Source organism: Rhipicephalus microplus, chromosome 2 (assembly GCF_043290135.1).
Source record: "Rhipicephalus microplus isolate Deutch F79 chromosome 2, USDA_Rmic, whole genome shotgun sequence".
Taxonomy (NCBI): Eukaryota; Metazoa; Arthropoda; class Arachnida; order Ixodida; family Ixodidae; genus Rhipicephalus; species Rhipicephalus microplus.
In genome coordinates this window covers 199397616-199418535 of record NC_134701.1, presented here as the reverse complement: position 1 = coordinate 199418535, position 20920 = coordinate 199397616, and the positions used below count along the sequence as shown (strand labels likewise).

General features: G+C 46.8%; 1 protein-coding gene and 90 non-coding genes across 91 annotated transcripts; all 91 read right to left on the bottom strand.

Annotated features, from left to right (window-relative positions):
* Positions 1-6: 6 nt before the first annotated feature.
* Positions 7-79, bottom strand: TRNAI-AAU (transfer RNA isoleucine (anticodon AAU)). Its single transcript has one exon. It is a non-coding gene; the product is annotated as a tRNA-Ile (tRNA).
* A 361-nt stretch (positions 80-440) lies between these two features.
* On the bottom strand, positions 441-513 carry TRNAV-AAC (transfer RNA valine (anticodon AAC)). The gene has a single exon. It is a non-coding gene; the product is annotated as a tRNA-Val (tRNA).
* Positions 514-730: 217 nt separating this feature from the next.
* Positions 731-803, bottom strand: TRNAV-UAC (transfer RNA valine (anticodon UAC)). Its single transcript has one exon. It is a non-coding gene; the product is annotated as a tRNA-Val (tRNA).
* Positions 804-876: 73 nt separating this feature from the next.
* On the bottom strand, positions 877-949 carry TRNAV-UAC (transfer RNA valine (anticodon UAC)). The gene has a single exon. It is a non-coding gene; the product is annotated as a tRNA-Val (tRNA).
* Positions 950-1308: 359 nt separating this feature from the next.
* On the bottom strand, positions 1309-1381 carry TRNAV-AAC (transfer RNA valine (anticodon AAC)). Its single transcript has one exon. It is a non-coding gene; the product is annotated as a tRNA-Val (tRNA).
* A 72-nt stretch (positions 1382-1453) lies between these two features.
* Positions 1454-1526, bottom strand: TRNAV-UAC (transfer RNA valine (anticodon UAC)). The gene has a single exon. It is a non-coding gene; the product is annotated as a tRNA-Val (tRNA).
* A 71-nt stretch (positions 1527-1597) lies between these two features.
* Positions 1598-1670, bottom strand: TRNAV-AAC (transfer RNA valine (anticodon AAC)). Its single transcript has one exon. It is a non-coding gene; the product is annotated as a tRNA-Val (tRNA).
* Positions 1671-1736: 66 nt separating this feature from the next.
* TRNAV-AAC (transfer RNA valine (anticodon AAC)) lies at positions 1737-1808 on the bottom strand. The gene has a single exon. It is a non-coding gene; the product is annotated as a tRNA-Val (tRNA).
* A 72-nt stretch (positions 1809-1880) lies between these two features.
* On the bottom strand, positions 1881-1953 carry TRNAV-UAC (transfer RNA valine (anticodon UAC)). The gene has a single exon. It is a non-coding gene; the product is annotated as a tRNA-Val (tRNA).
* A 72-nt stretch (positions 1954-2025) lies between these two features.
* Positions 2026-2098, bottom strand: TRNAV-AAC (transfer RNA valine (anticodon AAC)). The gene has a single exon. It is a non-coding gene; the product is annotated as a tRNA-Val (tRNA).
* Positions 2099-2452: 354 nt separating this feature from the next.
* Positions 2453-2525, bottom strand: TRNAV-AAC (transfer RNA valine (anticodon AAC)). Its single transcript has one exon. It is a non-coding gene; the product is annotated as a tRNA-Val (tRNA).
* Positions 2526-2597: 72 nt separating this feature from the next.
* On the bottom strand, positions 2598-2670 carry TRNAV-AAC (transfer RNA valine (anticodon AAC)). The gene has a single exon. It is a non-coding gene; the product is annotated as a tRNA-Val (tRNA).
* A 71-nt stretch (positions 2671-2741) lies between these two features.
* Positions 2742-2814, bottom strand: TRNAV-AAC (transfer RNA valine (anticodon AAC)). The gene has a single exon. It is a non-coding gene; the product is annotated as a tRNA-Val (tRNA).
* A 73-nt stretch (positions 2815-2887) lies between these two features.
* TRNAV-AAC (transfer RNA valine (anticodon AAC)) lies at positions 2888-2960 on the bottom strand. The gene has a single exon. It is a non-coding gene; the product is annotated as a tRNA-Val (tRNA).
* Positions 2961-3031: 71 nt separating this feature from the next.
* TRNAI-AAU (transfer RNA isoleucine (anticodon AAU)) lies at positions 3032-3104 on the bottom strand. Its single transcript has one exon. It is a non-coding gene; the product is annotated as a tRNA-Ile (tRNA).
* Positions 3105-3320: 216 nt separating this feature from the next.
* TRNAV-AAC (transfer RNA valine (anticodon AAC)) lies at positions 3321-3393 on the bottom strand. The gene has a single exon. It is a non-coding gene; the product is annotated as a tRNA-Val (tRNA).
* Positions 3394-3466: 73 nt separating this feature from the next.
* On the bottom strand, positions 3467-3539 carry TRNAV-UAC (transfer RNA valine (anticodon UAC)). The gene has a single exon. It is a non-coding gene; the product is annotated as a tRNA-Val (tRNA).
* A 71-nt stretch (positions 3540-3610) lies between these two features.
* Positions 3611-3683, bottom strand: TRNAV-AAC (transfer RNA valine (anticodon AAC)). Its single transcript has one exon. It is a non-coding gene; the product is annotated as a tRNA-Val (tRNA).
* A 217-nt stretch (positions 3684-3900) lies between these two features.
* Positions 3901-3973, bottom strand: TRNAV-UAC (transfer RNA valine (anticodon UAC)). Its single transcript has one exon. It is a non-coding gene; the product is annotated as a tRNA-Val (tRNA).
* A 72-nt stretch (positions 3974-4045) lies between these two features.
* Positions 4046-4118, bottom strand: TRNAV-AAC (transfer RNA valine (anticodon AAC)). Its single transcript has one exon. It is a non-coding gene; the product is annotated as a tRNA-Val (tRNA).
* Positions 4119-4335: 217 nt separating this feature from the next.
* Positions 4336-4407, bottom strand: TRNAV-UAC (transfer RNA valine (anticodon UAC)). The gene has a single exon. It is a non-coding gene; the product is annotated as a tRNA-Val (tRNA).
* A 218-nt stretch (positions 4408-4625) lies between these two features.
* TRNAV-AAC (transfer RNA valine (anticodon AAC)) lies at positions 4626-4698 on the bottom strand. Its single transcript has one exon. It is a non-coding gene; the product is annotated as a tRNA-Val (tRNA).
* A 216-nt stretch (positions 4699-4914) lies between these two features.
* TRNAV-AAC (transfer RNA valine (anticodon AAC)) lies at positions 4915-4987 on the bottom strand. The gene has a single exon. It is a non-coding gene; the product is annotated as a tRNA-Val (tRNA).
* Positions 4988-5059: 72 nt separating this feature from the next.
* TRNAV-AAC (transfer RNA valine (anticodon AAC)) lies at positions 5060-5132 on the bottom strand. Its single transcript has one exon. It is a non-coding gene; the product is annotated as a tRNA-Val (tRNA).
* A 73-nt stretch (positions 5133-5205) lies between these two features.
* TRNAV-AAC (transfer RNA valine (anticodon AAC)) lies at positions 5206-5277 on the bottom strand. The gene has a single exon. It is a non-coding gene; the product is annotated as a tRNA-Val (tRNA).
* Positions 5278-5349: 72 nt separating this feature from the next.
* TRNAV-UAC (transfer RNA valine (anticodon UAC)) lies at positions 5350-5422 on the bottom strand. Its single transcript has one exon. It is a non-coding gene; the product is annotated as a tRNA-Val (tRNA).
* A 72-nt stretch (positions 5423-5494) lies between these two features.
* On the bottom strand, positions 5495-5567 carry TRNAV-UAC (transfer RNA valine (anticodon UAC)). The gene has a single exon. It is a non-coding gene; the product is annotated as a tRNA-Val (tRNA).
* Positions 5568-5639: 72 nt separating this feature from the next.
* Positions 5640-5712, bottom strand: TRNAV-UAC (transfer RNA valine (anticodon UAC)). The gene has a single exon. It is a non-coding gene; the product is annotated as a tRNA-Val (tRNA).
* A 351-nt stretch (positions 5713-6063) lies between these two features.
* Positions 6064-6136, bottom strand: TRNAV-AAC (transfer RNA valine (anticodon AAC)). Its single transcript has one exon. It is a non-coding gene; the product is annotated as a tRNA-Val (tRNA).
* Positions 6137-6208: 72 nt separating this feature from the next.
* Positions 6209-6281, bottom strand: TRNAV-AAC (transfer RNA valine (anticodon AAC)). Its single transcript has one exon. It is a non-coding gene; the product is annotated as a tRNA-Val (tRNA).
* A 71-nt stretch (positions 6282-6352) lies between these two features.
* Positions 6353-6425, bottom strand: TRNAV-AAC (transfer RNA valine (anticodon AAC)). Its single transcript has one exon. It is a non-coding gene; the product is annotated as a tRNA-Val (tRNA).
* A 217-nt stretch (positions 6426-6642) lies between these two features.
* On the bottom strand, positions 6643-6715 carry TRNAV-UAC (transfer RNA valine (anticodon UAC)). The gene has a single exon. It is a non-coding gene; the product is annotated as a tRNA-Val (tRNA).
* Positions 6716-6930: 215 nt separating this feature from the next.
* TRNAV-AAC (transfer RNA valine (anticodon AAC)) lies at positions 6931-7003 on the bottom strand. Its single transcript has one exon. It is a non-coding gene; the product is annotated as a tRNA-Val (tRNA).
* Positions 7004-7364: 361 nt separating this feature from the next.
* Positions 7365-7437, bottom strand: TRNAV-AAC (transfer RNA valine (anticodon AAC)). The gene has a single exon. It is a non-coding gene; the product is annotated as a tRNA-Val (tRNA).
* A 67-nt stretch (positions 7438-7504) lies between these two features.
* Positions 7505-7577, bottom strand: TRNAV-AAC (transfer RNA valine (anticodon AAC)). Its single transcript has one exon. It is a non-coding gene; the product is annotated as a tRNA-Val (tRNA).
* A 71-nt stretch (positions 7578-7648) lies between these two features.
* Positions 7649-7721, bottom strand: TRNAI-AAU (transfer RNA isoleucine (anticodon AAU)). The gene has a single exon. It is a non-coding gene; the product is annotated as a tRNA-Ile (tRNA).
* Positions 7722-7937: 216 nt separating this feature from the next.
* Positions 7938-8010, bottom strand: TRNAV-AAC (transfer RNA valine (anticodon AAC)). The gene has a single exon. It is a non-coding gene; the product is annotated as a tRNA-Val (tRNA).
* Positions 8011-8226: 216 nt separating this feature from the next.
* TRNAV-AAC (transfer RNA valine (anticodon AAC)) lies at positions 8227-8299 on the bottom strand. The gene has a single exon. It is a non-coding gene; the product is annotated as a tRNA-Val (tRNA).
* Positions 8300-8516: 217 nt separating this feature from the next.
* On the bottom strand, positions 8517-8589 carry TRNAV-UAC (transfer RNA valine (anticodon UAC)). The gene has a single exon. It is a non-coding gene; the product is annotated as a tRNA-Val (tRNA).
* A 72-nt stretch (positions 8590-8661) lies between these two features.
* TRNAV-AAC (transfer RNA valine (anticodon AAC)) lies at positions 8662-8734 on the bottom strand. Its single transcript has one exon. It is a non-coding gene; the product is annotated as a tRNA-Val (tRNA).
* Positions 8735-8951: 217 nt separating this feature from the next.
* On the bottom strand, positions 8952-9023 carry TRNAV-UAC (transfer RNA valine (anticodon UAC)). Its single transcript has one exon. It is a non-coding gene; the product is annotated as a tRNA-Val (tRNA).
* Positions 9024-9385: 362 nt separating this feature from the next.
* Positions 9386-9458, bottom strand: TRNAV-AAC (transfer RNA valine (anticodon AAC)). Its single transcript has one exon. It is a non-coding gene; the product is annotated as a tRNA-Val (tRNA).
* A 72-nt stretch (positions 9459-9530) lies between these two features.
* Positions 9531-9603, bottom strand: TRNAV-AAC (transfer RNA valine (anticodon AAC)). The gene has a single exon. It is a non-coding gene; the product is annotated as a tRNA-Val (tRNA).
* A 73-nt stretch (positions 9604-9676) lies between these two features.
* On the bottom strand, positions 9677-9748 carry TRNAV-AAC (transfer RNA valine (anticodon AAC)). The gene has a single exon. It is a non-coding gene; the product is annotated as a tRNA-Val (tRNA).
* Positions 9749-9820: 72 nt separating this feature from the next.
* On the bottom strand, positions 9821-9893 carry TRNAV-UAC (transfer RNA valine (anticodon UAC)). Its single transcript has one exon. It is a non-coding gene; the product is annotated as a tRNA-Val (tRNA).
* Positions 9894-9964: 71 nt separating this feature from the next.
* Positions 9965-10037, bottom strand: TRNAV-CAC (transfer RNA valine (anticodon CAC)). The gene has a single exon. It is a non-coding gene; the product is annotated as a tRNA-Val (tRNA).
* A 73-nt stretch (positions 10038-10110) lies between these two features.
* On the bottom strand, positions 10111-10183 carry TRNAV-AAC (transfer RNA valine (anticodon AAC)). The gene has a single exon. It is a non-coding gene; the product is annotated as a tRNA-Val (tRNA).
* Positions 10184-10255: 72 nt separating this feature from the next.
* TRNAI-AAU (transfer RNA isoleucine (anticodon AAU)) lies at positions 10256-10328 on the bottom strand. Its single transcript has one exon. It is a non-coding gene; the product is annotated as a tRNA-Ile (tRNA).
* Positions 10329-10399: 71 nt separating this feature from the next.
* On the bottom strand, positions 10400-10472 carry TRNAV-AAC (transfer RNA valine (anticodon AAC)). Its single transcript has one exon. It is a non-coding gene; the product is annotated as a tRNA-Val (tRNA).
* A 71-nt stretch (positions 10473-10543) lies between these two features.
* TRNAV-AAC (transfer RNA valine (anticodon AAC)) lies at positions 10544-10616 on the bottom strand. Its single transcript has one exon. It is a non-coding gene; the product is annotated as a tRNA-Val (tRNA).
* A 72-nt stretch (positions 10617-10688) lies between these two features.
* On the bottom strand, positions 10689-10760 carry TRNAV-AAC (transfer RNA valine (anticodon AAC)). The gene has a single exon. It is a non-coding gene; the product is annotated as a tRNA-Val (tRNA).
* Positions 10761-10832: 72 nt separating this feature from the next.
* TRNAV-UAC (transfer RNA valine (anticodon UAC)) lies at positions 10833-10905 on the bottom strand. Its single transcript has one exon. It is a non-coding gene; the product is annotated as a tRNA-Val (tRNA).
* A 72-nt stretch (positions 10906-10977) lies between these two features.
* Positions 10978-11050, bottom strand: TRNAV-AAC (transfer RNA valine (anticodon AAC)). Its single transcript has one exon. It is a non-coding gene; the product is annotated as a tRNA-Val (tRNA).
* Positions 11051-11267: 217 nt separating this feature from the next.
* TRNAV-UAC (transfer RNA valine (anticodon UAC)) lies at positions 11268-11340 on the bottom strand. The gene has a single exon. It is a non-coding gene; the product is annotated as a tRNA-Val (tRNA).
* A 362-nt stretch (positions 11341-11702) lies between these two features.
* On the bottom strand, positions 11703-11775 carry TRNAV-AAC (transfer RNA valine (anticodon AAC)). The gene has a single exon. It is a non-coding gene; the product is annotated as a tRNA-Val (tRNA).
* A 72-nt stretch (positions 11776-11847) lies between these two features.
* Positions 11848-11920, bottom strand: TRNAV-AAC (transfer RNA valine (anticodon AAC)). Its single transcript has one exon. It is a non-coding gene; the product is annotated as a tRNA-Val (tRNA).
* A 73-nt stretch (positions 11921-11993) lies between these two features.
* On the bottom strand, positions 11994-12065 carry TRNAV-AAC (transfer RNA valine (anticodon AAC)). Its single transcript has one exon. It is a non-coding gene; the product is annotated as a tRNA-Val (tRNA).
* A 72-nt stretch (positions 12066-12137) lies between these two features.
* Positions 12138-12210, bottom strand: TRNAV-UAC (transfer RNA valine (anticodon UAC)). Its single transcript has one exon. It is a non-coding gene; the product is annotated as a tRNA-Val (tRNA).
* Positions 12211-12281: 71 nt separating this feature from the next.
* On the bottom strand, positions 12282-12354 carry TRNAV-CAC (transfer RNA valine (anticodon CAC)). Its single transcript has one exon. It is a non-coding gene; the product is annotated as a tRNA-Val (tRNA).
* A 73-nt stretch (positions 12355-12427) lies between these two features.
* TRNAV-AAC (transfer RNA valine (anticodon AAC)) lies at positions 12428-12500 on the bottom strand. The gene has a single exon. It is a non-coding gene; the product is annotated as a tRNA-Val (tRNA).
* Positions 12501-12714: 214 nt separating this feature from the next.
* Positions 12715-12788, bottom strand: TRNAV-CAC (transfer RNA valine (anticodon CAC)). The gene has a single exon. It is a non-coding gene; the product is annotated as a tRNA-Val (tRNA).
* A 70-nt stretch (positions 12789-12858) lies between these two features.
* TRNAV-AAC (transfer RNA valine (anticodon AAC)) lies at positions 12859-12931 on the bottom strand. Its single transcript has one exon. It is a non-coding gene; the product is annotated as a tRNA-Val (tRNA).
* Positions 12932-13005: 74 nt separating this feature from the next.
* On the bottom strand, positions 13006-13077 carry TRNAV-AAC (transfer RNA valine (anticodon AAC)). The gene has a single exon. It is a non-coding gene; the product is annotated as a tRNA-Val (tRNA).
* A 72-nt stretch (positions 13078-13149) lies between these two features.
* Positions 13150-13222, bottom strand: TRNAA-UGC (transfer RNA alanine (anticodon UGC)). The gene has a single exon. It is a non-coding gene; the product is annotated as a tRNA-Ala (tRNA).
* Positions 13223-13294: 72 nt separating this feature from the next.
* Positions 13295-13367, bottom strand: TRNAV-AAC (transfer RNA valine (anticodon AAC)). The gene has a single exon. It is a non-coding gene; the product is annotated as a tRNA-Val (tRNA).
* Positions 13368-13730: 363 nt separating this feature from the next.
* TRNAV-AAC (transfer RNA valine (anticodon AAC)) lies at positions 13731-13803 on the bottom strand. The gene has a single exon. It is a non-coding gene; the product is annotated as a tRNA-Val (tRNA).
* Positions 13804-13875: 72 nt separating this feature from the next.
* On the bottom strand, positions 13876-13948 carry TRNAV-AAC (transfer RNA valine (anticodon AAC)). Its single transcript has one exon. It is a non-coding gene; the product is annotated as a tRNA-Val (tRNA).
* Positions 13949-14167: 219 nt separating this feature from the next.
* Positions 14168-14248, bottom strand: TRNAV-UAC (transfer RNA valine (anticodon UAC)). Its single transcript has one exon. It is a non-coding gene; the product is annotated as a tRNA-Val (tRNA).
* A 72-nt stretch (positions 14249-14320) lies between these two features.
* TRNAV-CAC (transfer RNA valine (anticodon CAC)) lies at positions 14321-14393 on the bottom strand. The gene has a single exon. It is a non-coding gene; the product is annotated as a tRNA-Val (tRNA).
* A 71-nt stretch (positions 14394-14464) lies between these two features.
* Positions 14465-14537, bottom strand: TRNAV-AAC (transfer RNA valine (anticodon AAC)). Its single transcript has one exon. It is a non-coding gene; the product is annotated as a tRNA-Val (tRNA).
* Positions 14538-14900: 363 nt separating this feature from the next.
* TRNAV-AAC (transfer RNA valine (anticodon AAC)) lies at positions 14901-14973 on the bottom strand. Its single transcript has one exon. It is a non-coding gene; the product is annotated as a tRNA-Val (tRNA).
* Positions 14974-15336: 363 nt separating this feature from the next.
* Positions 15337-15409, bottom strand: TRNAV-AAC (transfer RNA valine (anticodon AAC)). The gene has a single exon. It is a non-coding gene; the product is annotated as a tRNA-Val (tRNA).
* Positions 15410-15629: 220 nt separating this feature from the next.
* Positions 15630-15710, bottom strand: TRNAV-UAC (transfer RNA valine (anticodon UAC)). The gene has a single exon. It is a non-coding gene; the product is annotated as a tRNA-Val (tRNA).
* A 364-nt stretch (positions 15711-16074) lies between these two features.
* Positions 16075-16147, bottom strand: TRNAV-CAC (transfer RNA valine (anticodon CAC)). The gene has a single exon. It is a non-coding gene; the product is annotated as a tRNA-Val (tRNA).
* A 71-nt stretch (positions 16148-16218) lies between these two features.
* On the bottom strand, positions 16219-16291 carry TRNAV-AAC (transfer RNA valine (anticodon AAC)). Its single transcript has one exon. It is a non-coding gene; the product is annotated as a tRNA-Val (tRNA).
* A 73-nt stretch (positions 16292-16364) lies between these two features.
* On the bottom strand, positions 16365-16437 carry TRNAV-AAC (transfer RNA valine (anticodon AAC)). The gene has a single exon. It is a non-coding gene; the product is annotated as a tRNA-Val (tRNA).
* A 72-nt stretch (positions 16438-16509) lies between these two features.
* TRNAV-UAC (transfer RNA valine (anticodon UAC)) lies at positions 16510-16582 on the bottom strand. The gene has a single exon. It is a non-coding gene; the product is annotated as a tRNA-Val (tRNA).
* Positions 16583-16692: 110 nt separating this feature from the next.
* TRNAV-CAC (transfer RNA valine (anticodon CAC)) lies at positions 16693-16765 on the bottom strand. Its single transcript has one exon. It is a non-coding gene; the product is annotated as a tRNA-Val (tRNA).
* A 72-nt stretch (positions 16766-16837) lies between these two features.
* On the bottom strand, positions 16838-16910 carry TRNAI-AAU (transfer RNA isoleucine (anticodon AAU)). Its single transcript has one exon. It is a non-coding gene; the product is annotated as a tRNA-Ile (tRNA).
* Positions 16911-16981: 71 nt separating this feature from the next.
* On the bottom strand, positions 16982-17054 carry TRNAV-CAC (transfer RNA valine (anticodon CAC)). The gene has a single exon. It is a non-coding gene; the product is annotated as a tRNA-Val (tRNA).
* A 73-nt stretch (positions 17055-17127) lies between these two features.
* TRNAV-AAC (transfer RNA valine (anticodon AAC)) lies at positions 17128-17200 on the bottom strand. Its single transcript has one exon. It is a non-coding gene; the product is annotated as a tRNA-Val (tRNA).
* Positions 17201-17270: 70 nt separating this feature from the next.
* On the bottom strand, positions 17271-17344 carry TRNAV-AAC (transfer RNA valine (anticodon AAC)). The gene has a single exon. It is a non-coding gene; the product is annotated as a tRNA-Val (tRNA).
* Positions 17345-17415: 71 nt separating this feature from the next.
* TRNAV-AAC (transfer RNA valine (anticodon AAC)) lies at positions 17416-17488 on the bottom strand. The gene has a single exon. It is a non-coding gene; the product is annotated as a tRNA-Val (tRNA).
* Positions 17489-17559: 71 nt separating this feature from the next.
* Positions 17560-17632, bottom strand: TRNAV-AAC (transfer RNA valine (anticodon AAC)). Its single transcript has one exon. It is a non-coding gene; the product is annotated as a tRNA-Val (tRNA).
* Positions 17633-17998: 366 nt separating this feature from the next.
* On the bottom strand, positions 17999-18071 carry TRNAV-AAC (transfer RNA valine (anticodon AAC)). The gene has a single exon. It is a non-coding gene; the product is annotated as a tRNA-Val (tRNA).
* A 72-nt stretch (positions 18072-18143) lies between these two features.
* Positions 18144-18216, bottom strand: TRNAV-AAC (transfer RNA valine (anticodon AAC)). Its single transcript has one exon. It is a non-coding gene; the product is annotated as a tRNA-Val (tRNA).
* Positions 18217-18581: 365 nt separating this feature from the next.
* On the bottom strand, positions 18582-18654 carry TRNAV-AAC (transfer RNA valine (anticodon AAC)). The gene has a single exon. It is a non-coding gene; the product is annotated as a tRNA-Val (tRNA).
* Positions 18655-18725: 71 nt separating this feature from the next.
* TRNAV-CAC (transfer RNA valine (anticodon CAC)) lies at positions 18726-18798 on the bottom strand. Its single transcript has one exon. It is a non-coding gene; the product is annotated as a tRNA-Val (tRNA).
* Positions 18799-18869: 71 nt separating this feature from the next.
* TRNAV-AAC (transfer RNA valine (anticodon AAC)) lies at positions 18870-18942 on the bottom strand. Its single transcript has one exon. It is a non-coding gene; the product is annotated as a tRNA-Val (tRNA).
* Positions 18943-19015: 73 nt separating this feature from the next.
* Positions 19016-19088, bottom strand: TRNAV-AAC (transfer RNA valine (anticodon AAC)). Its single transcript has one exon. It is a non-coding gene; the product is annotated as a tRNA-Val (tRNA).
* Positions 19089-19191: 103 nt separating this feature from the next.
* On the bottom strand, positions 19192-20196 carry LOC119161726 (uncharacterized). The gene has a single exon (XM_037414245.2). It carries the CDS (start codon positions 20194-20196, stop codon positions 19192-19194), a length of 1005 nt encoding a protein of 334 aa, XP_037270142.2.
* Between the last annotated feature and the right edge of the window lie 724 nt (positions 20197-20920).

Below are 20920 nucleotides of genomic sequence, written 5' to 3'. Positions count from 1 at the left end.
CGCTCTTGTGCCTGCCAGGGATCGAACCTGGGGCCTTCCGCGTATTAAGTGGATGTGATAAACACTACACCACAAGCACAGCTGTGCAGAGCTCTCACGAATGAACCTTTGTTCAATGACGTATATTGAAACTGTAAAAAAGAAGTGCTCTTTTGCCTGCCAGAGATCGAACCTGGCGCCTTCCGCGTATTAAGTGGATGTGATAAACACTACACCACAAGCACAGCTGTGCAGAGCTCTCACGAATGAACCTTTGTTCAATGACGTATATTGAAACTGTAAAAAAGAAGTGCTCTTTTGCCTGCCAGAGATCGAACCTGGCGCCTTCCGCGTATTAAGCGGATGTGATAACCACTACACCACAAGCACAGCTGTGCAGAGCTCTCATGAATGATTCTTTGTTCAATGACGTATATTGAAACTAAAAAAAGAAATGGTCTTGTGCCTGCCAGGGATCGAACCTGGGGCCTTCCGCGTGTTAGGCGGATGTGATAACCACTACACCACAAGCACAGCTGTGCAGAGCTCTCACGATTGAGTCTTTGTTCAATGACGTATATTGAAACTGTAAAAAAAGAAGTGCTCTTGTGCCTGCCAGGGATCAAACCTATGCCTTCTGCGTGTTAGGCGGATGCGATAACCGCTACACCACAAGCACAGCTGTGCAGAGGTCTCACGAATGAGCCTTTGTGCAATGACTTATATTGAAACTGTAAAAGAGAAGTGCTCTTGTGCCTGCCAGGGAACGAACCTGGGGCCTTCCGCGTGTAAGGCGGATGTGATAACCACTACACCACAAGCACAGCTGTGCAGAGGTCTCACGAATGAGCCTTTGTTCAATGACGTATATTTAAACTGTAAAAAAAGAAGTGCTCTTGTGCATGCCAGGGATCGAACCTGGGGCCTTCCGCGTGTAAGGCGGATGTGATAACCACTACACCACAAGCACAGCTGTGCAGAGCTCTCATGAATGAGTCTTTGTTCAAAGACGTATATTGAAACTGTAAAAAAAGAAATGCTCTCGTTCCTGCCAGGGATCCAACCTGGTGCCTTCCGCGCGTAAAGCGGATGTGATAACCACTACACCACAAGCACAGCTGTGCAGAGCTCTCCCGAATGAGTCTTTGTTCAATGACGTATATTGAAATTAAAAAATAAATGCTCCTGTGCCTACAGGAATCGAACCTGGGGCCTTCCGCGAGTGAAGCGGATGTGATAACCACTACACCACAAGCACAGCTGTGCAGAGCTCTCATGAATGAGTCTTTGTTCAATGACGTATATTGAAACTAAAAAAAGAAACGCTCTTGTGCCTGCCAGGGATCGAACCTGGGGTCTTCCGCGTGTTAGGCGGATGTGATAACCACTACACCACAAGCACAGCTGTGCAGAGCTCTCACGATTGAGTCTTTGTTCAATGACGTATATTTAAACTGTAAACAAGAAGTGCTCTTGTGCTTGCCAGGGATCGAACCTGGGACCTTCCGCGTGTAAGGCGGATGTGATAAACACTACACCACAAGCACAGCTGTGCAGAGCTCTCACGAATGAGTCTTTGTTCAATGACGTATATTGAAACTAAAAGAAGAAATGCTCTTGTGCCTGCCAGGGATCGAACCTGGGGCCTTCCGCGTGTTAGGCGGATGTAATAACCACTACACTACAAGCGCAGCTGTGCACAGCCCTCACTAATGAGCCTTTGTTCAATTACGTATATTGAAACTAAAAAATGCTCTTGTGCCTGCCAGGGATCGAACCTATGCCTTCTGCGTGTTAGGCGGATGTGATAACCGCTACACCACAAGCACAGCTGTGCAGAGGTCTCACGAATGAGCCTTTGTGCAATGACGTATATTGAAACTGTAAAAGAGAAGTGCTCTTGTGCCTGCCAGGGATCGAACCTGGGGCCTTCCGCGTGTAAGGCGGATGTGATAACCACTACACCACAAGCACAGCTGTGCAGAGGTCTCACGAATGAGCCTTTGTTCAATGACGTATATTTAAACTGTAAAAAAGAAGTGCTCTTGTGCATGCCAGGGATCGAACCTGGGGCCTTCCGCGTGTTAGGTGGATGTGATAACCGCTACACCACAAGCACAGCTGTGCAGAGCTCTCATGAATGAGTCTTTGTTCAAAGACGTATATTGAAACTGTAAAAAAAGAAATGCTCTCGTTCCTGCCAGGGATCCAACCTGGTGCCTTCCGCGCGTAAAGCGGATGTGATAACCACTACACCACAAGCACAGCTGTGCAGAGCTCTCACGAATGAGTCTTTGTTCAATGACGTATATTGAAACTGTAAAAAAGAAGTGCTCGAGTGCCTGCCAGAGATCGGAACTGGGGCCTTCCGCGTGTTAAGCGCATGTGATAACCACTACACCACAAACACAGAGCTCTCATGAATGAGTCTTTGTTCAATGACATATATTGAAACTAAATAAAGAAATGCTCTTGTGTCTGCCAGGTATCGAACCTGGGGCCTTCCGCGTGTTAGGCGGATGTGATATCCGCTACACCACACGCACAGCTGCGCAAAGTGACACGAAGGAGTCTTTGTTCAATGAAGTATATTGAAACTGTAAAAAAAGAAGTGCTCTTGCGCCTGCCAGGGATCGAACCTCGGGCCTTCCGCGTGTTAGGCGGATGTGACAACCGCTACACCACAAGCACAGCTGTGCAGAGCTCTCATGATTGAGTCTTTGTTCAATGACGTATATTGAAACTAAAAAAAGAAACGCTCTTGTGTCTGCCAGGGATCGAACCTGGGGCCTTCCGCGTGTTAGGCGGATGTGATAACCACTACACCACAAGCACAGCTGTGCAGAGCTCTCACGATTGAGTCTTTGTTCAATGACGTATATTGAAACTGTAAAAAAAGAAGTGCTCTTGTGCCTGCCAGGGATCGAACCTGGGGCCTTCCGCGTGTTAAGCGGATGTGATAACCACTACACCACAAGCACAGCTGTGCAGAGCTCTCATGAATGAGTCTTTGTTCAATGACGTATATTGAAACTAAAAAAAGAAACGCTCTTGTGCCTGCCAGGGATCGAACCTGGGGCCTTCCGCGTATTAAGTGGATGTGATAAACACTACACCACAAGCACAGCTGTGCAGAGCTCTCACGAATGAACCTTTGTTCAATGACGTATATTGAAACTGTAAAAAAGAAGTGCTCTTTTGCCTGCCAGAGATCGAACCTGGCGCCTTCCGCGTATTAAGTGGATGTGATAACCACGACACCACAAGCACACATGTGCAGAGCTCTCATGAATGAGCCTTTGTTCAATGACGTATATTGAAACTAAAAAAAGAAATGCTCTTGTGCCTGCCAGGGATCGAACCTGGTGCCTTCCGCGTGTTAGGCGGATGTGAAAACCACTACACCACAAGCACGGCTGTGTAGAGCTCTCACGAATCAGCCTTTGTTCAATGACGTATATTGAAACTGTAAAAAAAGAAGTGCTCTTGTGCTTGCCAGGGATCGAACCTGGGGCCTTCCGCGTGTAAGGCGGATGTGATAACCACTAATCCACAAGCACAGCTGTGCAGAGCTCTCATGAATGAGTCTTTGTTCAATGACGTATATTGAAATTAAAAAAAGAAACGCTCTTGTGCCTGCCAGGGATCAAACCTGGGGCCTTCCGCGTGTTAGGCGGATGTGATAACCACTACACCACAAGCACAGCTGTGCGGAGCTCTCACGATTGAGTCTTTGTTCAATGACGTATATTGAAACTGCAAAAAAAGAAGTGCTCTTGTGCCTGCCAGGGATCGAACCTGTGCCTTCTGCGTGTTATGCGGATGTGATCACCGCTACACCACAAGCACAGCTGTGCAGAGGTCTCACGAATGAGCCTTTGTGCAATGACGTATATTGAAACTGTAAAAGAGAAGTGCTCTTGTGCCTGCCAGAGATCGAACCTGGCGCCTTCCGGGTGTAAGGCGGATGTGATAACCACTACACCACAAGCACACATGTGCAGAGCTCTCACGAATGAGCCTTTGTTCAATTACGTATATTAAAACTGTAAAAAAGAAGTGCTCTTGTGCCTGTCAGGGATCGAACCTGAGGCCTTCCGCGTGTTAGGCGGATGTGATAACCGCTACACCCCAAACACAGCTGTGCAGAGCTCTCACGAATCAGCCTTTGTTCAATGACGTATATTGAAACTGTAAAAAAGAAGTGCTCTTGTGCTTGCCAGGGATCGAACCTGGGGCCTTGCGCGTGTTAAGTGGATGTGATAAACACTACACCACAAGCACAGCTGTGCAGAGCTCTCACAAATGAGCCTTTGTTCAATGACGTATATTTAAACTGTAAAAAAGAAGTGCTCTTGTGCCTGCTAGGGATCGAACCTGGGCCTTCCGCGTGTAAGGCGGATGTGATAACCACTACACCACAAGCACAGGTGTGCAGAGCTCTCACGAATGAGTCTTTGTTCAAAGACGTATATTGAAACTGTAAAAAAAGAAATGCTCTCGTTCCTGCCAGGGATCCAACCTGGTGCCTTCCGCGCGTAAAGCGGATGTGATAACCACTACACCACAAGCACAGCTGTGCAGAGCTCTCACGAATGAGTCTTTGTTCAATGACGTATATTGAAACTGTAAAAAAGAAGTGCTCTTGTGCCTGTCAGGGATCGAACCTGAGGCCTTCCGCGTGTTAGGCGGATGTGATAACCGCTACACCCCAAACACAGCTGTGCAGAGCTCTCACGAATCAGCCTTTGTTCAATGACGTATATTGAAATTGTAAAAAAGAAGTGCTCTAGTGCCTGCCAGAGATCGGACCTGGGGCCTTCCGCGTGTAAAGCGCATGTGATAAACACTACACCACAAACACAGCTGTGCAGAGCTCTCATGAATGAGTCTTTGTTCAATGACGTATATTGAAACTAAGTGAAGAAATGCTCTTGTGTCTGCCAGGTATCGAACCTGGGGCCTTCCGCGTGTTAGGCGGATGTGATAACCGCTACACCACAAGCACAGCTGCGCAAAGTGACACGAAGGAGTCTTTGTTCAATGAAGTATATTGAAACTGTAAAGAAAGAAACGCTCTTGTGCCTGCCAGGGTTCGAACCTGGGGTCTTCCGCGTGTTAGGCGGATGTGATAACCACTACACCACAAGCACAGCTGTGCAGAGCTCTCACGATTGAGTCTTTGTTCAATGACGTATATTGAAACTGTAAAAAAAGAAGTGCTCTTGTGCCTGCCAGGGATCGAACCTGTGCCTTCTGCGTGTTAGGCGGATGTGATAACCGCTACACCACAAGCACAGCTGTGCAGAGGTCTCACGAAGGAGCCTTTGTGCAATGACGTATATTGAAACTGTAAAAGAGAAGTGCTCTTGTGCCTGCCAGGGATCGAACCTGGGGCCTTCCGCGTGTAAGGCGGATGCGATAACCGCTACACCACAAGCACAGCTGTGCAGAGGTCTCACGAATGAGCCTTTGTGCAATGACGTATATTGAAACTGTAATAGAGAAGTGCTCTTGTGCCTGCCAGGGAACGAACCTGGGGCCTTCCGCGTGTAAGGCGGATGTGATAACCACTACACCACAAGCACAGCTGTGCAGAGGTCTCACGAATGAGCCTTTGTTCAATGACGTATATTTAAACTGTAAAAAAGAAGTGCTCTTGTGCATGCCAGGGATCGAACCTGGGGCCTTCCGCGTGTAAGGCGGATGTGATAACCACTACACCACAAGCACAGCTGTGCAGAGCTCTCATGAATGAGTCTTTGTTCAAAGACGTATATTGAAACTGTAAAAAAAGAAATGCTCTCGTTCCTGCCAGGGATCCAACCTGGTGCCTTCCGCGCGTAAAGCGGATGTGATAACCACTACACCACAAGCACAGCTGTGCAGAGCTCTCCCGAATGAGTCTTTGTTCAATGACGTATATTGAAATTAAAAAATAAATGCTCCTGTGCCTACAGGAATCGAACCTGGGGCCTTCCGCGTGTTAAGCGCATGTGATAACCACTACACCACAAACACAGAGCTCTCATGAATGAGTCTTTGTTCAATGACATATATTGAAACTAAATAAAGAAATGCTCTTGTGTCTGCCAGGTATCGAACCTGGGGCCTTCCGCGTGTTAGGCGGATGTGATATCCGCTACACCACACGCACAGCTGCGCAAAGTGACACGAAGGAGTCTTTGTTCAATGAAGTATATTGAAACTGTAAAAAAAGAAGTGCTCTTGCGCCTGCCAGGGATCGAACCTCGGGCCTTCCGCGTGTTAGGCGGATGTGACAACCGCTACACCACAAGCACAGCTGTGCAGAGCTCTCATGAATGAGTCTTTGTTCAATGACGTATATTGAAACTAAAAAAAGAAACGCTCTTGTGTCTGCCAGGGATCGAACCTGGGGCCTTCCGCGTGTTAGGCGGATGTGATAACCACTACACCACAAGCACAGCTGTGCAGAGCTCTCACGATTGAGTCTTTGTTCAATGACGTATATGGAAACTGTAAAAAAAGAAGTGCTCTTGTGCCTGCCAGGGATCGAACCTGTGCCTTTTGCGTGTTAGGCGGATGTGATAACCGCTACACCACAAGCACAGCTGTGCAGAGGTCTCACGAATGAGCCTTTGTGCAATGACGTATATTGAAACTGTAAAAGAGAACTGCTCTTGTGCGTGCCAGGGATTGAACCTGGGGCCTTCCGCGTGTAAGGCGGATGTGATAACCACTACACCACAAGCACAGCTGTGCAGAGCTCTCACGAATGAACCTTTGTTAAATGACGTATATTGAAACTGTAAAAAGGAAGTGCTCTTGTGCCTGCCAGAGATCGAACCTGGGGCTTTTCGCGTATTAAGTGGATGTGATAACCACTACACCACAAGCACAGCTGTTCAGAGCTCTCATGAATGAGTCTTTGTTCAATGACGTATATTGAAAATAAAAAAGAAATGCTCTTGTGCCTGCCAGGGATCGAACCTGGGGCCTTCCGCGTGTTAGGCGGATGTGATAACCACTACACCACAAGGACAGTTGAGCAGAGCTCTCACAAATGAGTCGTTGTTCAATGAAGCATATTGAAACTGTGAAAATGAAGTGCGCTTGTGCCTGCAACGGATCGAACCTGGGGCCTTCTGCGTGTTAGGCGGATGTGATAACCACTACACCTCAAGCACAGCTGTTCAGAGCTCTCACGAATGAGCCTTTGTTCAATTGCGTATATTGAAACTGTAAAAAATAAGTGCTCTTGTGCCTGCCAGGGATCCAACCTGGGGCTTCCCACGTGTTAAGCGGATGTGATAACCAATACACCACAGGCACAGCTGTGCAGACCTCTCATGAATGAGTCTTTGTTCAATGACATATATTGAAACTAAAAAAAGAAATGCTCTTGTGCCTGCCAGGGATCGAACCTGGGGCCTTCCGCGTGTTAGGCGGATGTAATAACCACTACACCACAAGCGCAGCTGTGCACAGCCCTCACGAATGAGCCTTTGTTCAATTACGTATATTGAAACTAAAAAAATGCTCTTGTGCCTGCCAGGGATCGAACCTGGGGCCTTCCGCGTGTTAAGCGGATGTGATAACCACTACACCACAAGCACAGCTGTGCAGAGCTCTCATGAATGAGTCTTTGTTCAATGACGTATATTGAAACTAAAAAAAGAAACGCTCTTGTGCCTGCCAGGGATCGAACCTGGGGCCTTCCGCGTATTAAGTGGATGTGATAAACACTACACCACAAGCACAGCTGTGCAGAGCTCTCACGAATGAACCTTTGTTCAATGACGTATATTGAAACTGTAAAAAAGAAGTGCTCTTTTGCCTGCCAGAGATCGAACCTGGCGCCTTCCGCGTATTAAGTGGATGTGATAACCACGACACCACAAGCACACATGTGCAGAGCTCTCATGAATGAGCCTTTGTTCAATGACGTATATTGAAACTAAAAAAAGAAATGCTCTTGTGCCTGCCAGGGATCGAACCTGGTGCCTTCCGCGTGTTAGGCGGATGTGATAACCACTACACCACAAGCACGGCTGTGCAGAGCTCTCACGAATCAGCCTTTGTTCAATGACGTATATTGAAACTGTAAAAAAGAAGTGCTCTTGTGCTTGCCAGGGATCGAACCTGGGGATTTCCGCGTGTAAGGCGGATGTGATAACCACTAATCCACAAGCACAGCTGTGCAGAGCTCTCATGAATGAGTCTTTGTTCAATGACGTATATTGAAATTAAAAAAAGAAACGCTCTTGTGCCTGCCAGGGATCAAACCTGGGGCCTTCCGCGTGTTAGGCGGATGTGATAACCACTACACCACAAGCATAGCTGTGCGGAGCTCTCACGATTGAGTCTTTGTTCAATGACGTATATTGAAACTGCAAAAAAAGAAGTGCTCTTGTGCCTGCCAGGGATCGAACCTGTGCCTTCTGCGTGTTATGCGGATGTGATCACCGCTACACCACAAGCACAGCTGTGCAGAGGTCTCACGAATGAGCCTTTGTGCAATGACGTATATTGAAACTGTAAAAGAGAAGTGCTCTTGTGCCTGCCAGAGATCGAACCTGGCGCCTTCCGGGTGTAAGGCGGATGTGATAACCACTACACCACAAGCACACATGTGCAGAGCTCTCACGAATGAGCCTTTGTTCAATTACGTATATTGAAACTGTAAAAAAGAAGTGCTCTTGTGCCTGTCAGGGATCGAACCTGAGGCCTTCCGCGTGTTAGGCGGATGTGATAACCGCTACACCCCAAACACAGCTGTGCAGAGCTCTCACGAATCAGCCTTTGTTCAATGACGTATATTGAAACTGTAAAAAAGAAGTGCTCTTGTGCTTGCCAGGGATCGAACCTGGGGCCTTGCGCGTGTTAAGTGGATGTGATAAACACTACACCACAAGCACAGCTGTGCAGAGCTCTCACAAATGAGCCTTTGTTCAATGACGTATATTTAAACTGTAAAAAAGAAGTGCTCTTGTGCCTGCCAGGGATCGAACCTGGGCCTTCCGCGTGTAAGGCGGATGTGATAACCACTACACCACAAGCACAGGTGTGCAGAGCTCTCACGAATGAGTCTTTGTTCAAAGACGTATATTGAAACTGTAAAAAAAGAAATGCTCTCGTTCCTGCCAGGGATCCAACCTGGTGCCTTCCGCGCGTAAAGCGGATGTGATAACCACTACACCACAAGCACAGCTGTGCAGAGCTCTCACGAATGAGTCTTTGTTCAATGACGTATATTGAAATTGTAAAAAAGAAGTGCTCTAGTGCCTGCCAGAGATCGGACCTGGGGCCTTCCGCGTGTAAAGCGCATGTGATAAACACTACACCACAAACACAGCTGTGCAGAGCTCTCATGAATGAGTCTTTGTTCAATGACGTATATTGAAACTAAGTAAAGAAATGCTCTTGTGTCTGCCAGGTATCGAACCTGGGGCCTTCCGCGTGTTAGGCGGATGTGATAACCGCTACACCACAAGCACAGCTGCGCAAAGTGACACGAAGGAGTCTTTGTTCAATGAAGTATATTGAAACTGTAAAGAAAGAAACGCTCTTGTGCCTGCCAGGGTTCGAACCTGGGGTCTTCCGCGTGTTAGGCGGATGTGATAACCACTACACCACAAGCACAGCTGTGCAGAGCTCTCACGATTGAGTCTTTGTTCAATGACGTATATTGAAACTGTAAAAAAAGAAGTGCTCTTGTGCCTGCCAGGGATCGAACCTGTGCCTTCTGCGTGTTAGGCGGATGTGATAACCGCTACACCACAAGCACAGCTGTGCAGAGGTCTCACGAAGGAGCCTTTGTGCAATGACGTACATTGAAACTGTAAAAGAGAAGTGCTCTTGTGCCTGCCAGGGATCGAACCTGGGGCCTTCCGCGTGTAAGGCGGATGTGATAACCACTACACCTCAAGCACAGCTGTGCAGAGCTCTCATGAATGAGTCTTTGTTCAATGACGTATATTGAAATTAAAAAAAGAAATGCTCTTGTGCCTGCCAGGGATTGAACCTGGGGCCTTCCGCGTGTGGAGCGGATGTGATAACCACTACACCACAAGCACAGCTGTGCAGAGCTCTCACTATTGAGTCTTTGTTCAATGACGTATATTGAAACTGTAAAAAAAGAAGTGCTCTTGTGCCTGCCAGGCATCGAACCTGGGGCCTTCCGCGTGTTAGGCGGATGTGATAACCGCTACACCACAAGCACGGCTGTGCAGAGCTCTCACGAATGAACCTTTGTTCAATGACGTATATTGAAACTGTAAAAAGGAAGTGCTCTTGTGCCTGCCAGAGATCGAACCTGGCGCCTTCCGCGTATTAGGTGGATGTGATAACCACTACACCACAAGCACACATGTGCAGAGGTCTCACTAATGAGCCTTTGTTCAATGACGTATATTGAAACTAAAAAAAGAAATGCTCTTGTGCCTGCCAGGGATCGAACCTGGTGCCTTCCGCGTGTTAGGCGGATGTGATACCCACTACACCACAAGCACGGCTGTGCAGACCTCTCATGAATGAGTCTTTGTTCAATGACGTATATTGAAACTAAAAAAAGAAACGCGCTTGTGCCTGCCAGGGATCGAACCTGGGGCCTTCCGCGTGTTAGGCGGATGTGATAACCACTACACCACAAGCACAGCTGTGCAGAGCTCTCACGATTGAGTCTTTGTTCAATGACGTATATTGAAACTGTAAAAAAGGAGTGCTCTTGTGCCTGCCAGGGATCGAACCTGTGCCTTCTGCGTGTTAGGCGGATGTGATAACCGCTACACCACAAGCACAGCTGTGCAGAGGTCTCACGAATGAGCCTTTGTGCAATGACGTATATTGAAACTGTAAAAGAGAAGCGCTCTTGTGCCTGCCAGAGATCGAACCTGGCGCCTTCCGCGTGTAAGGCGGATGTGATAACCACTACACCACAAGCACACATGTGCAGAGCTCTCACGAATGAGCCTTTGTTCAATTACGTATATTGAAACTGTAAAAAAGAAGTGCTCTTGTGCCTGTCAGGGATCGAACCTGAGGCCTTCCGCGTGTTAGGCGGATGTGATAACCGCTACACCACAAGCACAGCTGTGCCGAGCTCTCACGAATCAGCCTTTGTTCAATGACGTATATTGAAACTGTAAAAAAGAAGTGCTCTTGTGCTTGCCAGGGATCGAACCTGGGGCCTTGCGCGTGTTAAGTGGATGTGATAAACACTACACCACAAGCACAGCTGTGCAGAGCTCTCACAAATGAGCCTTTGTTCAATGACGTATATTTAAACTGTAAAAAAGAAGTGCTCTTGTGCCTGCCAGGGATCGAACCTGGGGCCTTCCGCGTGTAAGGCGGATGTGATAACCACTACACCACGAGCACAGCTGTGCAGAGCTCTCACGAATCAGTCTTTGTTCAAAGACGTATATTGAAACTGTAAAAAAAGAAATGCTCTCGTTTTTGCCAGGGATCCAACCTGGTGCCTTCCGCGCGTAAAGCGGATGTGATAACCACTACACCACAAGCACAGCTGTGCAGAGCTCTCACGAATGAGTCTTTCTTCAATGACGTATATTGAAACTGTAAAAAAGAAGTGCTCTAGTGCCTGCCAGAGATTGGACCTGGGGCCTTCCGCGTGTAAAGCGCATGTGATAACCACTACACCACAAACACAGCTGTGCAGAGCTCTCATGAATGAGTCTTTGTTCAATGACGTATATTGAAACTAAGTAAAGAAATGCTCTTGTGTCTGCCAGGTATCGAACCTGGGGCCTTCCGCGTGTTAGGCGGATGTGATAACCGCTACACCACAAGCACAGCTGCGCAAAGTGACACGAAGGAGTCTTTGTTCAATGAAGTATATTGAAACTGTAAAGAAAGAAACGCTCTTGTGCCTGCCAGGGATCGAACCTGGGGCCCTCCGCGTGTTAGGCGGATGTGATAACCACTACACCACAAGCACAGCTGTGCAGAGCTCTCACGATTGAGTCTTTGTTCAATGACGTATATTGAAACTGTAAAAAAAGAAGTGCTCTTGTGCCTGCCAGGGATCGAACCTGTGCCTTCTGCGTGTTAGGCGGATGTGATAACCGCTACACCACAAGCACAGCTGTGCAGAGGTCTCACGAATGAGCCTTTGTTTAATGACGTATATTGAAACTGTAAAAGAGAAGTGCTCTTGTGCCTGCCAGGGATCGAACCTGGGGCCTTCCGCGTGTAAGGCGGATGTGATAACCACTACACCTCAAGCACAGCTGTGCAGAGCTCTCATGAATGAGTCTTTGTTCAATGACGTATATTGAAATTAAAAAAAGAAATGCTCTTGTGCCTGCCAGGGATTGAACCTGGGGCCTTCCGCGTGTGAAGCGGATGCGATAACCACTACACCACATGCACAGCTGTGCAGAGCTCTCACTATTGAGTCTTTGTTCAATGACGTATATTGAAACTGTAAAAAAAGAAGTGCTGTTGTGCCTGCCAGGGATCGAACCAGGAGCCTTCCGCGTGTTAGGCGGATGTGATAACCGCTACACCACAAGCACGGCTGTGCAGAGCTCTCACGAATGAACCTTTGTTCAATGACGTATATTGAAACTGTAAAAAGGAAGTGCTCTTGTGCCTGCCAGAGATCGAACCTGGCGCCTTCCGCGTATTAAGTGGATGTGATAACAACTACGCCACAAGCACACATGTGCAGAGCTCTCATGAATGAGTCTTTGTTCAATGACGTATATTGAAATTAAAAAATAAATACTCCTGTGCCTACAGGAATCGAACCTGGGGCCTTCCGCGTGTGAAGCGGATGTGATAACCACTACACCACAAGCACAGCTGTGCAGAGCTCTCATGAATGAGTCTTTGTTCAATGACGTATATTGAAACTAAAAAAAGAAACGCTCTTGTGCCTGCCAGGGATCGAACCTGGGGCCTTCCACGTGTTAGGCGGATGTGATAACCACTACACCACAAGCACAGCTGTGCAGAGCTCTCACGATTGAGTCTTTGTTCAATGACGTATACTGAAACTGTAAAAAAAAGAAGTGCTCTTGTGCCTGCCAGGGATCGAACCTGTGCCTTCTGCGTGTTAGGCTGATGTGATAACCGCTACACCACAAGCACAGCTGTGCAGAGGTCTCACGAATGAGCCTTTGTGCAATGACGTATATTGAAACAGTGAAAGAGAAGCGCTGTTGTGCCTGCCAGAGATCGAACCTGGCGCCTTCCGCGTGCAAGGCGGATGTGATAACCACTACACCACAAGCACACATGTGCAGAGCTCTCACGAATGAGCCTTTGTTCAATTACGTATATTGAAACTGTAAAAAAGAAGTGCTCTTGTGCCTGTCAGGGATGGAACCTGAGGCCTTCCGCGTGTTAGGCGGATGTGATAACCGCTACACCACACGCACAGCTGTGCAGAGCTCTCACGAATCAGCCTTTCTTCAATGACGTATATTGAAACTGTAAAAAAGAAGTGCTCTTGTGCTTGCCAGGGATCGAACCTGGGGCCTTGCGCGTGTTAAGTGGATGTGATAAACACTACACCACAAGCACAGCTGTGCAGAGCTCTCACGAATGAGTCTTTGTTCAAAGACGTATATTGAAACTGTAAAAAAAGAAATGCTCTCGTTCCTGCCAGGGATCCAACCTGGTGCCTTCCGCGCGTAAAGCGGATGTGATAACCACTACACCACAAGCACAGCTGTGCAGAGCTCTCACGAATGAGTCTTTGTTCAATGACGTATATTGAAACTGTAAAAAAGAAATGCTCTAGTGCCTGCCAGAGATCGAACCTGGGGCCTTCCGCGTGTTAGGTGGATGTGATAACCACTACACCACAAGCACAGCTGTGCAGAGCTCTCACAATTGAGTCTTTGTTCATTGAAGTATATTGAAACTGTAAAAAAGAAGTACTTTTGTGCCTGCCACGGATCGAACCTGGGGCCTTCCGCGTGTTAGGCGGATGTGATAACCACTACACCACAAGCACAGCTGTGCAGCGCTCTGACGAATGAGTCTTTGTTCAATGACGTATATTGAAACTGTAAAAAAAGAAATGCTCTTGCGCCTGCCAGGGATTGAACCCTGGGCCTTCCGGGTGTGAAGCGGATGTGATAAACACTACACCACAAGCACAGCTGTGCAGAGCTCTCACGAATTAGTCTTTGTTCAATGAAGTATATTGAAACTGTAAAAAAAGAAATGCTCTTGTGCCTGCCAGGGATCGAACCTGAAAAGCTGGGGCCTTCCGCGTGTAAGGCGGATGTGATAACCACTACACCACAAGCACAGCTGTGCAGAGCTCTCATGAATTAGTCTTTGTTCAATGACGTATATTGAAATTTAAAAAAATAAATGCTCCTGTGCCTGCCAGGGATCGAACCTGGGGCCTTCCGCATGTGAAGCTGATGTGATAACCACTACACCACAAGCACAGCTGTGCAGAGCTCCCATGAATGAGTCTTTGTTCAATGACGTATATTGAAACTAAAAAAAGAAACGCTCTTGTGCCTGCCAGGTATCGAACCTGGGGCCTTCCGCGTGTTAGGCGGATGTGATAACCACTACACCACAAGCACAGCCGTGCAGAGCTCTCACGATTGAGTCTTTGTTCAATGATGTATATTGAAACTGTAAAAAAAGAAGTGCTTTTGTGCCTGCCAGTGATCGAACCTGGGGCTTTCCCCGTGTTAGGCGGATGTGATAACCGCTACACCACAAGCACAGCTGTGCAGAGCTCTCACAATTGAGTCGTTGTTCAATGAAGTATATTGAAACTGTAAATAAGAAGTACTCGTGTGCCTGCTACGGATCGAACCTGGGGTCTTCCGCGTGTTAGGCGGATGTGATAACCGCTACACCACAAGCACAGCTGTGCAGAGCGACACGAATGAGTCATTGTTCAATGAAGTATATTGAAACTGTAAAAAAAGAAGTGTTCTTGTGCCTGCCAGGGATCGAACCTGGGGCCTTCCGCGTGTTAGGCGGATGTGATAACCGCTACACCACAAGCACAGCTGTGCAGTGCTCTCATGAATGAGTCTTTGTTCAATGACGTATATTGAAACTATAAAAAAAGAAATGCTCTCGTGCCTGCCAGAGATCGAACCTGGTGCCTTCCGCGCATAAGGCGGGTGTGATAAACACTACACCACAAGTACAGCTGTGCAGAGATCTCACAAATGAGGCTTTGTTCAATGAAGCATATTGAAACTGTAAAAAAGGAAGTGCTCTTGTGCCTGCCACGGTTCGAACCAGGGTCTTCCGTGTGTTAAGTGGTGGTGACATTCACTACACCACAAGCACAGCTGTGCAGAGCTCTCATGAATGAGTCTTTGTTCAATAACGTATATTGAAACTGTAAAAAAGAAGTACTTTTGTGCCTGCCACGGATAGAACCTGGGGCCTTCCGCGTGTTAGGCGGATGTGATAACCACTACACCACAAGCACAGCTGTGCAGCGCTCTGACGAATGAGTCTTTGTTCAATGACGTTATATTGAAACTGTAAAAAAAGAAATGCTCTTGTGCCTGCCAGGGATTGAACCCTGGGCCTTCCGGGTGTGAAGTGGATGTGATAAACACTACACCACAAGCACAGCTGTGCAGAGCTCTCACGAATTAGTCTTTGTTCAATGAAGTATATTGAAACTGTAAAAAAAGAAATGCTCTTGTGCCTGCCAGGGATCGAACCTGAAAACCTGAAGCCTTCCGCGTGTAAGGCGGATGTGATAACCACTACACCACAAGCACAACTGTGCAGAGCTCTCATGAATTAGTCTTTGTTCAATGACGTATATTGAAACTGCAAAAAAAGAAGTGCTCTTGTGCCTGCCACGGATCGAACCTGGGGACTTCCGCGTCTTAGGCGGATGTGATAACCACTACACAACAAGCACCGCTGTGCAGTGCTCTGACGAATGAGTCTTTGTTCAATGACGTATATTGAAATTGTAAAAAAAGAAATTCTCTTGTGTCTGCCAGGGATTGAACCCTGGGCCTTCCGGGTGTGAAGCGGATGAGATAAACACTACACCACAAGCACAGCTGTGCAGAGCTCTCACGAATGAGTCTTTGTTCAATGACGTATATTGAAATTTAAAAAAATAAATGCTCCTGTGCCTGCCAGGGATCGAACCTGGGGCCTTCCGCATGTGAAGCTGATGTGATAACCACTACACCACAAGCATAGCTGTGCAGAGCTCCCATGAATGAGTCTTTGTTCTATGACGTATATTGAAAATAAAAAAAGAAACGCTCTTGTGCCTGCCAGGTATCGAACCTGGGGCCTTCCGCGTGTTAGGTGGATGTGATAACCACTACACCACAAGCACAGCTCTGCAGAGCTCTCACGATTGAGTCTTTGTTCAATGACGTATATTGAAACTGTAAAAAAAGAAGTGCTTTTGTGCCTGCCAGGGATCGAACCTGGGGCTTTCCGCGTGTTAGGCGGATGTGATAACCGCTACACCCCAAGCACAGCTGTGCAGAGGTCTCACGAATGAGCCTTTGTGCAATGACGTATATTGAAACTGTAAAAGAAAAGTGCTCTTGTGCCTGCCAGGGATCGAACCTGGGGCCTTCCGCGTGTAAGGCGGATGTGATAACCACTACACCACAAGCTTTTTTTTCTTTGTTTATTGAAACCACTACACCACAAGCACAGCTGTGCCGAGCTCTCATGAACGAGTCTTTGTTCAATGGCGTATATTGAAATTAAAAAAAGAAATGCTCTTGTGCCTGCCAGGGATCGAACCTGGGGCCTTCCGCGTGTGAAGCGTATGTGATAACCACTACACCACAAGCACAGCTGTGCAGAGCTCTCACGATTGAGTCTTTGTTCAATGACGTATATTGAAACTGTAAAAAGGAAGTGCGCTTGTGCCTGCCAGAGATCGAACCTGGGGCCTTCCGCGTATTAAGTGGATGTGATAACCACTACACCACAAGCACAGCTGTGCAGAGCTCTCACGAATGAGCCTTTGTTCAATGGCGTATATTGAAATTAAAAAAAGAAATGCTCTTGTGCCTGCCAGGGATCGAACCTGGGGCCTTCCGCGTGTGAAGCGTATGTGATAACCACTACACCACAAGCACAGCTGTGCAGAGCTCTCACGAATGAGTCTTTGTTCAATGAAGTATATTGAAACTGTAAAAAACGAAGTGCTCTTGTGCCTGCCAGGGATCGAACCTGGGGCCTTCCGCGTGTTAGGCAGATGTGATAACCACTACACCACAAGCACAGCTGGGCAGAGCTCTCATGAATGAGTCTTTGTTCAATGACGTATATTGAAACTAAAAAAAGAAATGCTCTTGTGCCTGCAGGGATCGAACCTGGGGCCTTCCGCGTGTTAGGCGGATGTGATAACCACTACACTACAAGCACAGCTGTGCAGAGCTCTCACAATTGAGTCGTTGTTCAATGAAGTATATTGAAACTGTAAAAAAGAAGTACTCTTGTGCCTGCCACGGATCGAACCTGGGGCCTTCCGCGTGTTAGGCGGATGTGATAACCGCTACACCACAAGCACAGCTGTGCAGAGCGACACGAATGAGTCTTTGTTCAATGAAGTATATTGAAACTGTAAAAAAGAAGTGCTCTTGTGCCTGCCAGGGATCGAACCTGGGGCCTTCCGCGTGTTAGGCGGATGTGATAACCGCTACACCACAAGCACAGCTGTGCAGTGCTTTCATGAATGAGTCTTTGTTCAATGACGTATATTGAAACTATAAAAAAAAAGAAATGCTCTCGTGCCTGCCAGAGATCGAAACTGGTGCCTTCCGCGCAACAGGCGGGTGTGATAAACACTACACCACAAGTACAGCTGTGCAGAGCTCTCACAAATGAGGCTTTGTTCAATGAAGCATATTGAAACTGTAAAAAAGGAAGTGCTCTTGTGCCTGCCACGGTTCGAACCAGGGGTCTTCCGCGTGTTAAGTGGTTGTGACAACCACTACACCACAAGCACAGCTGTGCAGAGCTCTCATGAATGAGTCTTTGTTCAATGACGTATATTGAAACTGTAAAAAAGAAGTGCTCTTGTGCCTGCCAGGGATCGAACCTTGGACCTTCCGCGTGTTAGGCGGATGTGATAATCGCTACACCACAAGCACAGCTTTGCAGAGCTTTCACGAATGAGCCTTTGTTCAATGACGTATATTGAAACTGTAAAAAAGAAGCGCTCTTGTGCCTGTCAGGGATCGAACCTGGGGCCTTCCGCGTGTTAAGTGGATGTGATAACCACTACACCACAAGCACAGCTGTGCAGAGCTCTCACGATTGAGTCTTTGTTCAATGATGTATATTGAAACTGTAAAAAAAGAAGTGCTTTTGTGCCTGCCAGTGATCGAACCTGGGGCTTTCCGCGTGTTAGGCGGGTGTGATAACCGCTACACCACAAGCACAGCTGTGCAGTGCTCTGACGAATGAGTCTTTGTTCAATGACGTATATTGAAAGTGTAAAAAAAGAAATTCTCTTGTGTCTGCCAGGGATTGAACACTGGGCCTTCCGGGTGTGAAGCGGATGAGATAAACACTACACCACAAGCACAGCTGTGCAGAGCTCTCACGAATGAGTCTTTGTTCAATGAAGTATATTGAAACTGTAAAAAACGAAGTGCTCTTGTGCCTGCCAGGGATCGAACCTGAGGCCTTCCGCGTGTTAGGCGGATGTGATAACCGCTACACCACAAGCACAGCTGTGCAGAGGTCTCACGAATGAGTCTTTGTTCAATGACGTATATTGAAATTTAAAAAATAAATGCTCCTGTGCCTGCCAGGGATCGAACCTGGGGCCTTCCGCATGTGAAGCTGATGTGATAACCACTACACCACAAGCACAGCTGTGCAGAGCTCCCATGAATGAGTCTTTGTTCAATGACGTATATTGAAACTAAAAAAAGAAACGCTCTTGTGCCTGCCAGGTATCGAACCTGGGGCCTTCCGCGTGTTAGGCGGATGTGATAACCACTACACCACAAGCACAGCTAAACAGAGCTCTCACGATTGAGTCTTTGTTCAATGATGTATATTGAAACTGTAAAAAAAGAAGTGCTTTTGTGCCTGCCAGTGATCGAACCTGGGGCTTTCCGCGTGTTAGGCGGATGTGATAACCGCTACACCACAAGCACTTTTTTTTTTCTTTATTGCCGGCTTCGCACAAAAGAAATACAATTTACGATCACATTTAAACAAGTTTAAAAAAAACACCAGCCTGGCTGTGACTGGTTTCATTTAAAACTGCTTCATTGTAGCCAACACATTCAACAACGACACCCATTCGGGTCTTTCTTCTCTGGAAGATAACACGTCTCTTATGTATACAATACTTTCCGTGAAGTATTCATGCGCACATCGGGCATCTTTATCTACGTGTCTTACCGCCATTCTAGTTCGCCACACGCTGTGAAGCACAAGCAACATAAACATATCATAAGGCACACCATCCTCATTTTCTACAGCCAAGAATCTAATACCGTGTGGTGTGATAGGCAAGTCCTTTTTCAAAGTACGCTGCAGAATGTCCCACAGAAAAACAGCATCCCAGCAATCAAGAAAAATGTGGTTGACCGTCTCGGGTTTCTTACAGATAAGGCAGTCCATCGACCACGGAACAAAGAAACCCTTTTCTTGTAACCATGGTTTTACGGGCAATGTTCCGCTGTGCAGCTGAAAAAAAAATGTCTTTGCACTTGCGCGTACGGTCATCATTTTCACTCTCTTCAATACGTCACGTTCAGCACCAGCCTGGTATACTGATCTGTAGATAGGCTGAGGCAGCATTACGTCACGTAAATCTCTGTAAAGACGTTTTCTCTTTACAACAGATAAATATTCCATTGAAAATCTCACTTTCAGTATTTCATATGCCATTATAACTTCTCTTAAATATCCGCGTAGGTTACATTTCACAGGCATACTTGATACCACATAATCAGGAATCTTATTAGAAAGTACAATTTGTAGAAATGTTCTCACAAACGGATTACATTGGTCGCGTAAAAAAATATATCTAGACACAATTTGCTTGAGGAAGAGGTGAGCCAATCCTAAACCACCATTTCTTAGTGAATGAAATAAGTTTGTTCGACTCGTACGCTCCCAAACCGACCCCCAAACAAACACAGCTAAGACTCGATGCAATTTCTGCACATTTGCTCTTGACATAAATAGGAACTGCAGAACATACCATACTTTGCAAACAATGAACCAGTTGCATGCAGTCGCTCTAGAAAACATAGAAAGTTCCCTACCACCCCAGTTTCTTGTCCTCTCACGAGTGCTCTCACATATCTCTTTCCAGTAATCATCCGTGTTTTTATAATGCTGGAGGGGTACTCCGAGATACTTCGTCGGTACAAGTGACCAGTTCATATTTGCAAAGTTTTGTGGGGTGGTCTCCCAAGAACCATGCCACAAGCCTAGGCATTTGTCCCAGTTTACTGCACTGCCTGTCATCTTGCAAAAATAGGCCACATGACGTATCACTTCACTGACACTTTCCTTATCGCTACAAAACACGGCGATATCGTCAGCATATGTTAGCATTTTAACTTCACTGTTCATTAGCTGATACCCTTTTATTGTTTCATTGCTAATAATCTTCATGCAGAAAGGTTCCATATATATTGCAAATAATAAAGCCGAAATGGGATCACCTTGCCGCACACCGTTTGTCACTTGAAAGCTTTCAGTAAGTCGCCCATTAATTACAATACTCGTAAAGCACTCTCTATAGGCCATTTTTACCCCTTCCAAAATGACAGACCCTACATTAACATATTCTAATATCAAAAAAAGGATATCATGATTTACACGGTCAAAGGCTTTTTCCAGATCTAATTGCAACATTGCAACCTTGCCACCAAACACATCGCAGCTCTCCAGCACGCTTCTCGCTACATGAACATTTGTATTTATTGTGCGTCCTTTTATACCACAAGTCTGGTGTGGTCCAACTAGT

Bases quoted from the DNA above. Each gene is read 5' to 3' on its own strand.
- LOC119161726 (XM_037414245.2), bottom strand. From the start codon at position 20,196: ATGTTTTCTAGAGCGACTGCATGCAACTGGTTCATTGTTTGCAAAGTA.